The sequence below is a fragment of the Gasterosteus aculeatus genome, chromosome 17 (genome assembly GCF_964276395.1).
Source record: "Gasterosteus aculeatus chromosome 17, fGasAcu3.hap1.1, whole genome shotgun sequence".
Classification (NCBI taxonomy): Eukaryota; Metazoa; Chordata; class Actinopteri; order Perciformes; family Gasterosteidae; genus Gasterosteus; species Gasterosteus aculeatus.
Window position 1 is genome coordinate 14,032,279 of NC_135705.1, and position 13,412 is coordinate 14,045,690.

The following is a 13,412-nucleotide window of genomic DNA, read 5'->3' on the forward strand; positions in this document are numbered from 1 at the left end:
ATCTCCTCCCACAGAGTGGAGCAGCTGCAGCATCTCGAGCTGTATGTCTGTGACGGCTGCTCAGCGCCGGCGAGGATATTTTACCGATGCTCCTCAGCTAACGTAACGATTGTCATACAACTGCTTGAGACACCAACCGAAGCAATGGTAGCATTTGGAGTGATGATACGGATTTTACAATACGTGGGACTTTATTTTCAACTTAACGCAGCTCTCAACGTCAAACAAGGAGAGGTGGATAATGGCATCTCTGGAAATGGTAAGTTGGTTTATGTCTGTGTGTTGATGGTAGACTGGAAATATTCAATCTACAATATGATTAATAAGGGTTGAAAGTATGGGGTTCAGACATTGGTTGTTCTTTATCGTTGCAATATTTATCTTGTTTATCTTGATAAGTTATTGGGTGGGGGTTTAATCAAACTTATGAATAATTCACTTTTAATGTGTCTGAGACCAAGTGGTTGAATATAGGCTAGTGCAAGTGGGATAAGCATGTATCAAATCAAAGTAATACAAGAAAACTTTCACAAACTTATGAATAGCTGGGCAAAAGTCAAATTCAACATGTAAATTTAAATTGATAGGGAGTTGTTGAGTTGAGTGTTGTTGAACAAAAGAGCCTGTTTCAGCATCAGACAAAACCAGCTCCCAACCAAAATACCTTCACGGTTATTTTGTTTTTAATTATATCTGCCAAAAATCTTTCTGAAAAGTTATTGCTGAAAATATGTGATAATAGTTCATAGGACTCGCATGACATATAACGCATCATCACAGGTTAGATTCCGGCAACAAATGCCTCTTTGTTAGTTAAACTAGTTGAACAGCAATGCCAATATAAAATAAACTACACCCAGCACACATGGATTGTGACTGTGGGATCAAGATGGGTGGGTTTAACTGTATGATTGGTACTCATGTACATTAACATGAGTATTTTCGCAATGGCTAGTGAACAGTTTCATTAATGTGATTTAACCTTCCTCTTGTGTTAGCTTTCTGTTACCATCCCTTTAATCTGTTAACAGATCGGTTTTGACCCGTGTCTTAAATCAGCTGTAAAATACACTAGAAACAATTATCTATCATCCAATTTGTTTCTCATCTCTTGGTTATCTTGTTAGGCTTCCTTATCCATGAAAATATTTGTTTTAATGTTTTTGGTGTGAGCCTCTGGGCCTTTTCTTTGTCAGTATACCCTTCGATTTCAATTTTAAAATGTAAAATTAACCTCAAGAGAATCATATACATAAATTAAAGGTTGTTGTGTTACCTGACTATTTTTGAGGGGTATTAGAACACATCTCTCAAATAAATTTGTTTTGATTATTTTTTATTTTAATATTATTAACTATTGTAACATCTATGGTGTTACGGGTCAATTTCGACCCATATGTATTTACTTCAAGAAAAGGGGTTCTCCACTTGATTTTTTTGGTTGAGTTCCACCCTTGGTGGATGTGGGTCCACAACACAAATGCATTACTTGCAGATCCATCAAGGATGTTGTAAAATACAACCATTGACCATCTCCTGCTCATTTGCTGGCAAGTGTAGGTGGCAGTCAGCTTGTTCAGGTTGTCCACTCCTACTTTTTTTGTTATAGTCAAGGATAATTGTGGGCTTTTTGTCAATTCCTGATGGCACAGCTGCATCTTTGTGAAGAGTAGACATAAGCATCATGTTTCGTTTTTTTGGACAATATGAGACAGTGGTGGTGTCTGTAAAAGCAAACTTGAGGAAGCTCGTAACTTTTGCCTGTGTAAATCTGTAGATTCCAGGCATAGTGGTTTTGCAGGCTGCCCAGATTTTTTTATGGCGTACTTCCCTGGCTGACTGGGTATGTATTGTCCAAAGGGGCATTTTCCTCGGAAAAGGACAAGACGTTCATCCACTGTCACCTGTGGCCCTGGGTTGGAGTGGAATCAGTGGAAGGAGCTGCACCCATCTGTCCCAGACATCCCTGATGGGGGCAAGTTTGTTGGATCTTGCTCTGGTATCTCTGTTGTCAAATCTGAGAACTCCTGTCCACTCCAGCAATAAGAAGAATACCAATGTAAGCATCCAGGAATTACTCATCAATGTCTTTCCACATGCCGCCATGGACTTTTTGTCCTTCAAGGTTTGTCATGGCAATGATAACTCTTTTTAGTGAAAATGGCATAACCAACTCTATACTGAATTGACCACACATGTCTGCCCATGGCCGTTTTTGTTTGTTTTGTTTTTGTGCAGGTATATTGGAAAAAGAGGCCAAATGAGAATCCCCTAAAGCTGAAATGATTGGGAGAGGAGCTGGTTGTCAATGTGTTGGCCAACAGTGCAATTTTTATTTCAGTTTTAGCTCTAAATTATTGCTTTATAATCTTATTTTTATGACTGGGTCGAAACCGACCCTAACAACACAAAGGGCACAATTTCAAAAAGAGCATTTTATAATTTAGTGAAAATTTTTCTTTTTTCTTTTGTTGAAATAGAGGTTCCTGACAAAGTCAAAAAGCCTTGATGCATAAAAACCAATTCATGTGGTTCTTTTATGCTTTTAAAATCTAAAACTGGTCGGTGCCGACCCTAACACAAGAGGAAGGTTAAGAAATGTATAATTGATGATCAACTCAGCCACATCAGGGCTTTGATGCATCAGCCTTCCGTGTGCAAACATTTTGGTCTCACTTGAACCCCTCTAATCGTTATTACCCAATAACATTAAAGATAAATGCTTTTCATTCATGTCTCACGGTAGTGACAGATGTTAGACCAGCAGGCAGGAAACCAGATGAATAAGCCATTGAGATGATGTTCAACATGAACCCCGCTTAAAAGCAGGTTGTAAATATAGTCATTGCATGGAATAGCGTTGCTAGGCGTCAGGCATTTAGACATGTTATCTACAACTATTTTACCTCACTGTATGGGAAATAATACATCAATAGGCATATTCCAGGCAAGTAACATAGTACGTTTGATCAGCTTTATCACCGCCCTGGTTTTGCTTAAGAGTTTGGCTGATGGACACAAAATCCAAACGGAGGTGAACCATGAAAGCTAAGAAAAAAGCCCAGGGTATGTGCCTTCAGTGTTCTCACCCAAAGAGAAAAATGATCTTTGCTGCAATATGTGCTTTTCAAGGAGGTGTGGAGGCTCTGGATGCCCTCTTATTATACTGTAGCACCATTACCAAGGTTAAGCATTCAGACTTTGTTGCAACAAAATTCATCGGGTGAGTTTCTTGTTGTTTCATACTCCTCAAGGAGTGATGCTTAACCGTACACATTTGACCTTGTGACTTGGATTTGTTTCTTATGAACTAAATTCGTGGCTGATATTTCATGGCAAAAGCCTTTCATTGTTTTGACTGGATGTAATGATGGTAAAGTGGTATTAATAGATCCAGACCTGATTACACCTAAAGCTTTCATCAAATGTAATGTCTAACTGTGTTTTATAGACTCCTTGAACCACTTGTTTTAATTATATATTCCTGTATGAGTGATTCCGTACTTGTATGCTTTAAGTCCATTTGTTTATGCCATATAGCCTCCAGTCATCTGCTAAGACAATGTTTCTACTGCTTCTAGTGTTTCATTTCCAGCCATACTATTTTTTATTTTTTTTGTAGAATATATTTTGTTACTTTTCTCACTGCCAGCTCTTTTAAACATCATTGTAATTTTTACCTGAAAGCAGTTCTACCTTTCTTCAGCATCTCCAGAAATAGATTTACTGTTCACTTAAATCGTGCGATAACCACTTCATCACAGTGTGTCGGCAGTTGTCCCTTGAGATTTTTCTGCTATTTAATTTAAAGCTCAATCGCCTCCAATGAATGCAGCGTGCAGCAGTTTCAAATAAATTCAATGTCATGGACAGGTTGAAAAATAAATTAGTAGCATTTATCCCTAAGGACTTAATTAAAATGGTCTGAAATCATTGTGTTCTTTCCTATGTCCATAAAGAAGATACCGTTTTAAATAGGGGGAAATTCCAGTGGAATTCAGGTTTGATACAGAACAGGCCTCCCTTTTTCCACTGTAGCCCCAGCAACAGGAAACACCGTGTTTGTGGTTGAGTACTTCTCAGGAGATTTCTTTTTCCTTTTTTTCTTTCCATCAAGATCTTTGATAAATTGCCTTTACGAAGGGGGGGCTGAGCCATCATGTAGACCAGAGAAACTCGATGCACTGTTCTGTAGAGTGCTTGTTAGATTCAGCCCTGACTTATTTGTTCCAGATAAGTGCATCTGGTTTAGGCCCTGGTCAGCCCCAACACCCCAGCTTCCAAGAAAACACCTACGAAACAAAACAATGTGTTTAGTGTGAAGTCAAGCGACCAGGTTTACGGAGATCAGTGCCATCACCACATTGTGGGCCACGTTGTGTCAAAGTGTCAGAGACCCACCTCCCCATGATGATGCCACACATCAATTGTGTACCTTTCATTTCGACTGGCAAACAGTGTTACTGCCCAAGCCAGCACTCATCCTGTTACCCATTGTGTGTTCACTTTCACAGTGAGGGGGCGTGCACCAATTCATTACGCTTCCTAAAGTGGCTGGGATTCTCTGCCCGTCCTCTGCTTGGTGTCCTCTTAATGAGGGTGGCCAGCCTCGGCAGTTTGCGTTGGCTTTGCATTTAATGGAGCTCCAACTGCGCGTGGAGGACAACAGATTGTTCAGCCATGATGTCACAGGGGACCACACTAGCGGAAGCTCTGTAGAAGTCAGCAGGAGAGGGAGAGGATGGTTGAAACAATGCTCACCTCAAGTACAGGGGTAAATTTCAACAAGCAGCCGCTCGAAAGGGCTGCTGCTTCCACTTGTGAGTCAGTCATCACTCGTGTACCAGAGTAATATTTGTCATGACCTGCATATACGTGTGTTTTTTCTCACGGCCCTAGTTGTTTAGACTTACTTCTAATTGAAAATACAAAAAACAGTTCAATAAAAGCTTTGAGAGTACCATGCAGAATTGGGTGATCAAAATACACGTTCGACAACATTACATATATGACCCATTGTTACCACAAACATTGATTGTAGAATTAAATAAATTCTGTGCTAAATGCCAATCTACCTCCTGCTATTCTGGTTGTTATCCTGCTACGATATATGCATTAGACACTACTTCCTACATTACTCAAACCAAGGTGAAACTGCTTCGACTTGTATTCAGCCTCATCTCACACATCACGGCCTGCAGAGCAGGCAGCTTGGTCACCGCTGTCCTCAACGGTAACGTCTGGTGATAACATACACACCATCGCATAAAGAGCATATTGTTGTCTTTCACCCATGCAGAGACCAGATGGAGTCCAGTGTACATTCTCAGAAATGAGTTCTGGTGTCTGCTGTCAACAACACATGCTTCTTTATGTTGCTGCACACTCGGAGCAAACACAGAAATATTCGGGTCTTGTGTCCCATGGGCTTGATAAAATTCACTCTGGAGTACCTACGGCAACAGGAAGACAGCTGCTGGCTTGATTACCGGCTCCATTCTTATTTCATTGGTTTACCTTCCACCTTGAATGAAGGCTGAAGGTCTTGCAACAAGCGTTTGTTTCCCCAAGGAGCTGATTGTGAAACCAAATACAGCATTATTCACTGGTACGCAAATTCCCTGGATAACTATTTTCATATTGTCAGTGTTATTATTGTGCACACAGTGCGATAGCCGGCCATGGCTTTTCCCATAACCAAAAGTAACTTCTTCCGCTAGTTGGTCCTCTGCATTCACGTTGAAAGAGTTTTAAGATCAAGATGAATTTCTGCGCCAGCTTTCTTTATTATAGGAGCTTCCTGTTAATTCACCATGCCTTTGTATACATCTTCCAACAGAGATTCTGTTCAGTGTACTATTTACATTCACCATGGCGATGTTAAGCTGGATTTTAAATGTCTTGGTATTTATTTTGGCTGATTTCTTCTCAATGAATCATTTCTGTTCTCCAGAGCCCTACGAATGTAACTCAAATGGAAACATTGAGTTAATGACCCTGATCTTACTTGGTGTTTGCACTTAATCTAGAGAAGGATATTCTACTGTTCATCTAGCTATCAAATGCTCTTTTATATTATTCTTACAATAATTTGAACTAACTATTTAGTACAGTGTAATAAGATTTCCAAAACACCCTTATTTCTTGGATGGGAATACAGCTACATTTTTTCTATTTTCAGCTGTAATATCAGAAGTGGAAAAAACAGACAAACAATTTGTGACATACTCAGACCAGCCCATCTGGCACCAACAACCATGCCGCATTCTTAAATCCCCCTTCTGATGCTTCAGCAAGTTGTCTTGACCTCTTATACACGCCTAAATGCATTGAGTTGCGGCCATGTGATTGGCTGATTAGCAATTTTTGTTAATTGAAAAAGTGTATCTAATAAAGTGGCTGGAGAGTAGGGTTGTCACAATACCAAAATTATGACTTTGATACTATACGTGCCAAAATATCACAGTACCTGATACTTGCGATACAACAAATAGGATACTAGAATATTTATCTATGATAGTAATAAATAAAACATTTCCTTTTTTTACCAGCTTGTTCCGGTCCACCTAAATTGATAAATAATGCTTCATTTACTTCATTTACTTTCTTTAACTAAAAATTAAAAAAATTAGGTCAAGATCCACCAGCATGTAGCCTATTGCATCGAGTATTATTTGGTACAGTTTTGTGTGCATTCTAACCTCATGATCATCGGCCCACATGAGTGAAATTGTAGCGTTCACCCCCGACAAAATCTTTCTCAAAGGTTTTGTGAATAATTGGCAGCTCTGTAGCTCACAATAAGATTACAAAGAAGCCGACGCGAGAGCACTTAATAATAGCATCAATGTCCGAGCGTGTTATAACAAGCTTGCTAACGAGATGTCTTGCTAGCGGCTAAACTTAGCGAAACTTGTTGAAATTTGCTTACTTCGTGTATGACAAACTAGCAAGTCAACAATTTTCCAAATAGCCCACAGTCAAACATCAAGCAAGTGCAACACAAGACAAAGCAGACGTCCTGTTTTACCCGGACATTTCCTCTTTTCGAGACCTAAACAATGCGTCCGGATAAAAGAGGACGTCTGGTCACCCGAGCTAAACTAGGTTACTCATGTTAGGCTGTATATGGGTGAGCTTGGGGGTGTTCATGTTTATGATCACATTTGCTAACTTGTCGTTCTTTGAACTCTCTGAAAAGTTCGGGGTGTCTGTCTGACAGGTGCTGAGCCATATTTGAAGTGTTCCCTCCCTTTGCCGGGGTGGATTTGAAGCAGGTTTTACAGACGGGTCTGTGTGTGACGATGGGTTTTCCACCGCAGTCTGCTACATGACGTTATGTTTCCCCTGATAACTCGCTGTAAGTGACGGCTCCCTGTTGCATGTGTGAGAGCTGCGCAGCCCCGCCCTTGCAGTCAATGCGTGCAGGCAGCCTGACAGGGAGCGGAAAAGTGAGCGCACTCAAAACCGTATTGATTTCAACGTAAGGGTATTGCGGTACCTTTCTAGTACCGGTACACAGTGCAACACTACTATAGAGTATATTTATATATATTTCATACTAAATTGCCTGTAAGGGTGACATAAATAATATTGTTGAAAGGTTATTTACTGCTTTTTGGGGTGTGGAATTGTGTCAGGGATGTGTGGGAAGGCAGAACTCAAACTGCAAGGCATGTGTTTCTGATACCTTAATGTTTTGCATTAAATCATTCTGGGATGTTTGCTGATAATGAGTGGATTTCCCTACCTAGGTGGCTGGTGGAAACTAGAACCACCAGCCAGACGTTTCCACCAGCCGCCAATGGTTGAAATGATTTTCCGCCGCTCATCACATTCAAGTCCAAACGGTTTTAGTCTTTTCATTTGATATGTTCAAAATAAGCCTTATTCCTAAATGATTTGCAAAAAAATAAAAATATTCAGGCTTGTTGCAGCCTTAAACTGCAAGCTTCTGTCTCTGGCTCACACACATGCACCTGCAAAGATACAGTTTCACACTTGTTCCGATCCATGCTAATTAGCCTTGCGTAATTTAGTCAGCCTCAAACTCGCTCCGAAGCTGGATGGGAGGCAGAGCAAATAAGACGCAGTGAGGTGGAGGATTGAAGGATTGACCTCGCTCTGGCTCTTAGGCGGGGTTTATCCGTCTCATTTCGCCTTGGACCTGAGTGTGAAAATATTTAAGAGTGGTCTCTTTGGGGCTAGAGCAGTGCATTTGTTCACATATTTATGTCCTCCACTATATTGCCTTTCTTTCATTATACTCCTTTTCATTTTTAATGAGTCTTTGGTGGATAGTAAGAAGACGCCTCTCTCATGGCCCCACTTCTATATTGCCCACTGATCAATATAGAAGTGAATTAAAAATGAATGAACTGTACTTGCATCTTCAAACAGCGGCCCCCTGTCTCTACTCGGCTGTGACGTTACCGCCTTTGGGAAAATCTATACATTGAAAAGCCCAACCAAAGCAAACTCTTTTTGCCGCACTATAGATGACACAACCCAGTGTGCTTGAGATTTGTGAATGGAAGTTTTCTCTGCAGTTGAAATCATTGGGGTTGGCCTTTTGGTTAATTAGGCATTCTACCAAGCTTATGTGATTGATTTATGGGGACGCTAATGTTATTTAAGTCAAGAAACGTCTTGATGTCTGCAGGGCAGGCTTGTCAGAGCCTGACGTTGCAACAGAACTCAGCGGTAGAGAGTTTTTTGATCAACAAGTTGAAGAGGACGTCTGCACAGCAAACTGAAAGGGTATTTGATAACTCTCGATAACGGGAGGAGAATGACCCAGGATGGGAAGGCATTAGTTTCATAGGGCTCTACTTATAAAACTCCTATTTATGATGATAAAATGTCTGCATTTGCAATACTAGGAATGCTCTAATCAGTGGATCAGAATCAAGCTCAAAATGTCCCAAGCTGTCCCCCTGTCCCTCCTCTTCCACCATATTCCCTTTTCCTCTGGAACATTTGTTTACTTTTTGCATATAATGCACCAGATGAACTTGGACCTTTCCTTCTTTACTCATCACTGACCGCTCCACTAATCAGCACACATGTTCCTTCTTTACTTGTTAACCCTGCAGTTACCTGAACCAGCCCCTCCCCCACTTACTCTCCCGACTGTTTCCACTTCGACTCATCAGCCCCACAGTACATATACCAGCCCATTTTTCCTTTAACTTGCTATATTGCGCCAACATGTGAAAGAGGGGGAGTGAGATGTTGAGTAACCCTTAAAGTGCCCCTTTTAAGCCATATGCGTGGGGGGTAAATGTGACTTGTGAACATGTTCAGATGAAAATAAGTTCTCGTATTTTAGAGCAATCACAGTTCAAAATCACATTTCAAATTTAGATCAAAGGTACATTTCATGACCTGCAGGCACGGGTTTGCAAACACATTTCCACCAAAGCGGGGGAAACATGGCGCTACCACAGCTTATTAATTTGAAACTGACTGGCTGAGGAGCGGCCTTTCCAGAATAAGTGAACTTGAATACTGTATAATATAAAAGCTTTTATATCTTTTTGTAATTCAAGAGTTTATGTTCATTTTGTATTTATTGCATTACTTTTATTGCATTTTTCTGATAAATTGTTCAGTATGTGAAGGATCTCTACCATATTTTTGTTCAAAGCTGTATATGTTTTGTATGTTATTTTGTGCTATCAACAGTCCCAACTGCTCAAATATTTGGTTGCAATGAATAATTAAAATCAGAAGAATCATCAAATGCCCAGATAAAGTATGGATAATGACTGAAACAATCCACCTATTATCAAATTGGTTTATTTGATGCCAATCAAGAAAGTGATTTATAAACAATTTTTGGGAGCTCCACTTCCCCCAGAAGCATCAAAACATATCAGAAAGCTAATAGTTACTCTATTTACTAGCTATATTTATTTTTTGGGGTGTGATGCACTCTGCTTGTAGTGGTGTGGCTAATTTGTGCTTGCACAGTACGTATTTGTTTTTTCATATGACAGATAACCTACCCTTCAGTAATCAGTAAATAGTCTATGATAGATTATTTAATAGATAAAATGATATTTTAGTCATCTCATACATGTATTCTCTGGTACTTATCTGGTAAAAAATTGTAAAAAATCTGTGGAACTGCATCGATATTATGTGTGTGCATACAGTATGTGTGACCGTGTGACAGTTTTTGGGCATCCCATCTAAAGCAGGGGTTGGCAATTATTTTTTCATTGGGCCACATGAGAAACAGAAAATATTGTGGAGGGCCAGGCCAAAAGGCTGAACTCAATTCTGCATAATCTTAATTATTTTTCTTTATAAAAACAGTATATAGCATTGTTTCGACAAGCTGGTAAGACTGGTAAAGTGTATTGCATGTTATGATTAAGCAATGAAAAAGCGAGGTTGCCTTTCAAAAAATGTAATTCATTCAATAAAACACCAAAACAAACACAACGTTTTTAGCATTTGTGACTAATTATATTAGTGATCATTTTTAGGCACATTCACCCTAAAACCCATTTTGAGTTCCATGTACTGTTGAAAGAGGTTCTTATCTTTCTAAAGACACCACAATAATTTCTTTGTACTACAAATAGTAATATACATCATATTATAATCTTGAAGTCCTGTATCCCACGGACGAATACGACTAACTGGGCTGTGTCACGGTCATCGCAGCTCTCGTCCAAAGTCAAGGAGAAAAAGTCAACTGAAGCTCCAAATTCGCTGCAATGTCCTTGATCCTTCTTTTCACGGTTCGCCCGGATAGCGGGACTTGCTTTTTTTTTCAGGGCACAGTAGCGCTGCAGAGTCCACCAAGCACTCTTTGACTAACTCCCTCCGAGAATGGCTTACTGTTTTCAGCGATTTTGTGGGATATCACAAAGCTGGTCTTGGTAGTTGCATCCCTGACTGTGTGAAGCTTGGTGAAAAAGCCTTGCTGCTTTTGTAGCTTAGCTAGTAAAGCTTCCGATGCCGCCATCTTTTCAGCATCAGTCAAGTGTTTGTATTTCTCGCTTGCTTTGTCTCGTAATGCCCACTCAAATTGTAATCCTTAAACACGGTGATCTTTACCTCTGACTTCAGTAAATACGTAATTAGCAGTCAATTTTTTGTTGAAAACAATGCAGAGGTCTACCTTTCTTTTTTTAGCATAAGTGGACATTTTTGAGGGCTAAAGTCGTCTCATGAGTTGTGACTGTGTCTCGTGAGTTGTAACTGCTCGTACACTATGGGGCGCCGTAAAATGTTGCACGTTCTAAAATCCTGCGCAGTTTTGCTACATGTAGCATTATCATATGAACAAAAAAGCACGACAATATTCATATGTCACTTTTTCAAACATTTTCAGAGAAATTCATGTAAATTCATGCAATAACTTTTCCAAGGATAATGTTTGGCAGTAAAACAAAGTTTTTAAATAATATAAATGTTAAAAATAAATGTTGAATATAAATATAAATGTTGTTTTAGAACGTGCAATATTTTACAAACGGCGCCCCATAGTACACTTGATTCAATCATGCACATGTATTTGATTTACGTTTTGCGTCATTACGACCAAATAAAAGCACTGCAGCTGCAGCTGTCCATGCAAGAGGTAAAATTAGAAAATATGTTTATTTTGTAATTGCCAATAAACCTCACACGGGCCAGTCAGAATCAACCAAAGGGCCACCTCAATACAACTAATGTTAAAGCAGTTGTAAGGAGCTGAGCGGCAGAGTGGTGGAGGGGAGATATATCCGGAAGGCGGGCCACCTAAACGACCGTCAGAAACTCATCAAGATCAGGTGTGCCAGGAGACACACCTGGACCTCATGTCATCAAGGGGCTACTTAAGGAAGATGAAAGGAGTAGCGAGGGGGAAGACAGTGTGTTGTGTTTAGGTTTTTGTTGACTGCTGGAATGACTGGAGTGATTTATTTTGTTTCTTTGATGGACTGATTAAAATGTCTCCGTAGACGCCCTCTGCTTCTGCCTTTTGACTGCTGCGCTGACATTTTATCACCATCCTCCGTGCCACCCTGTTACACAGAATGTAAAATGTATGTGTTTAAATGCTGTTTACATTTTGTACTGTTTTGTCATTTGAAAGTGCCTTTGTCATTTCAAGTATTGATTGTAAAAAGGAATGTTCTGGTTTGGAAGTGGATGAAATTCAAGGTGTGTAACGTCACGTCAAGAGCCGCATGGGGATTCTTAATAGATTTCGGCATCCAAAGCAGTTGGACAGGCTTATGTCTGCAAGAAAGTTCCTGCACTTTCCCTCAGCCAACTAATAAGACTCCAATTTTACAAAAAAAATCAGTCTTTCTTTTCCGTTTAAATCCTTTCTTAGCTCTCTCCAGCTCAGTAACATCTACCACAAATCTCCCCATCTTGCGGTGGATGCTGCTACACTTCTCTCTCCCTTTTCTCAATGCACCTTCTTTCAACCACTCAATCCTATCGTCACCTTCTCCCCTCCTTTAACTCACCTCCTTTCCACACATTTTCCTCCTCTGCAGCCCTTGCTGATGTGTGGTATAAAGAGATGCTTCCAACTCTGAGTAGCTCAATGCATCTCCATGGAAGGCTTACTCCATGTCTGTGTAGTTGGCATACAGTGTATGTGTGTAAATGGAGCTGTGTGGATTTACAATGCATCACATACATTTGGGCTACTTTCGGTTCCTACAACATGTTTCATGCACTTCATTTAGCATATGATGTCCCTCTAAAGAAAGGGATAATGTGAGGCAGAAAAGAGCCTCTCCAATTTTGTAAAATTGCTCTTTCTCCTTCTCTCTCTCTCACTCACACACACTTCTAATCTTCATTCTAAGCCACACCTTAAAACTAAAAGTCTGAAGCTCAAAATATAGACAACCGACTGAATGTCTGTACCGGAGAGGATTGGTCAAAATGTCCTTACTGTTTCAGACCTAGGCATTGTGTGGCCTGCGGGCCACATGTGGCCCTTTGGTTGATTCTGAATGGCCCGTGTGAGGTTGATTGGCAATTACAAAATAAACATTTTCTATAGCTACATACTTTGTTGCTGTGCTGTTCAGAGTGATAGATGCTGCAGTATGTGGTCTACGCGAGCTGTGGATACTGTATCTTAAGGACCAAGTGCCAGCACCTGTATCATATTCTAAGAAAACTTGGATTGAAATGCCACTGTGTTTTTCACATATACTTTATGCACAGTGAGGTTCCCTCATATTCTAGGATATGTTCAAAATGAAAATTATTGCAAAGTATTGTGATAAGTAAAACATATCTCAATAAGAGGTGTGCATTCTTTACTCACACAGAACCTCTTCAAACCATCTTACAAAGTGCTTTTTAAAACAAAGTCAATACTGTTATAGAAACAGAAAGAAAAATGTTTCAAAGGCATCAAATCTGCATGCTCTCTTCAGGAT

The 13,412-nt window shown here is 40.0% G+C and overlaps 1 protein-coding gene across 1 annotated transcript in view; it reads left to right on the plus strand.

Annotated features, from left to right (window-relative positions):
• vstm2lb (V-set and transmembrane domain containing 2 like b) overlaps window positions 1-13,412 on the plus strand; it is an 18,019-nt gene continuing 4,607 nt past the window's right edge. The window contains exon 1 of the mRNA XM_040203956.2: window positions 1-259. Coding sequence (XP_040059890.2) covers window positions 145-259 — 115 coding nt within the window. The 5' untranslated portion in view covers window positions 1-144. The remainder of the gene's footprint in view (window positions 260-13,412) is intronic.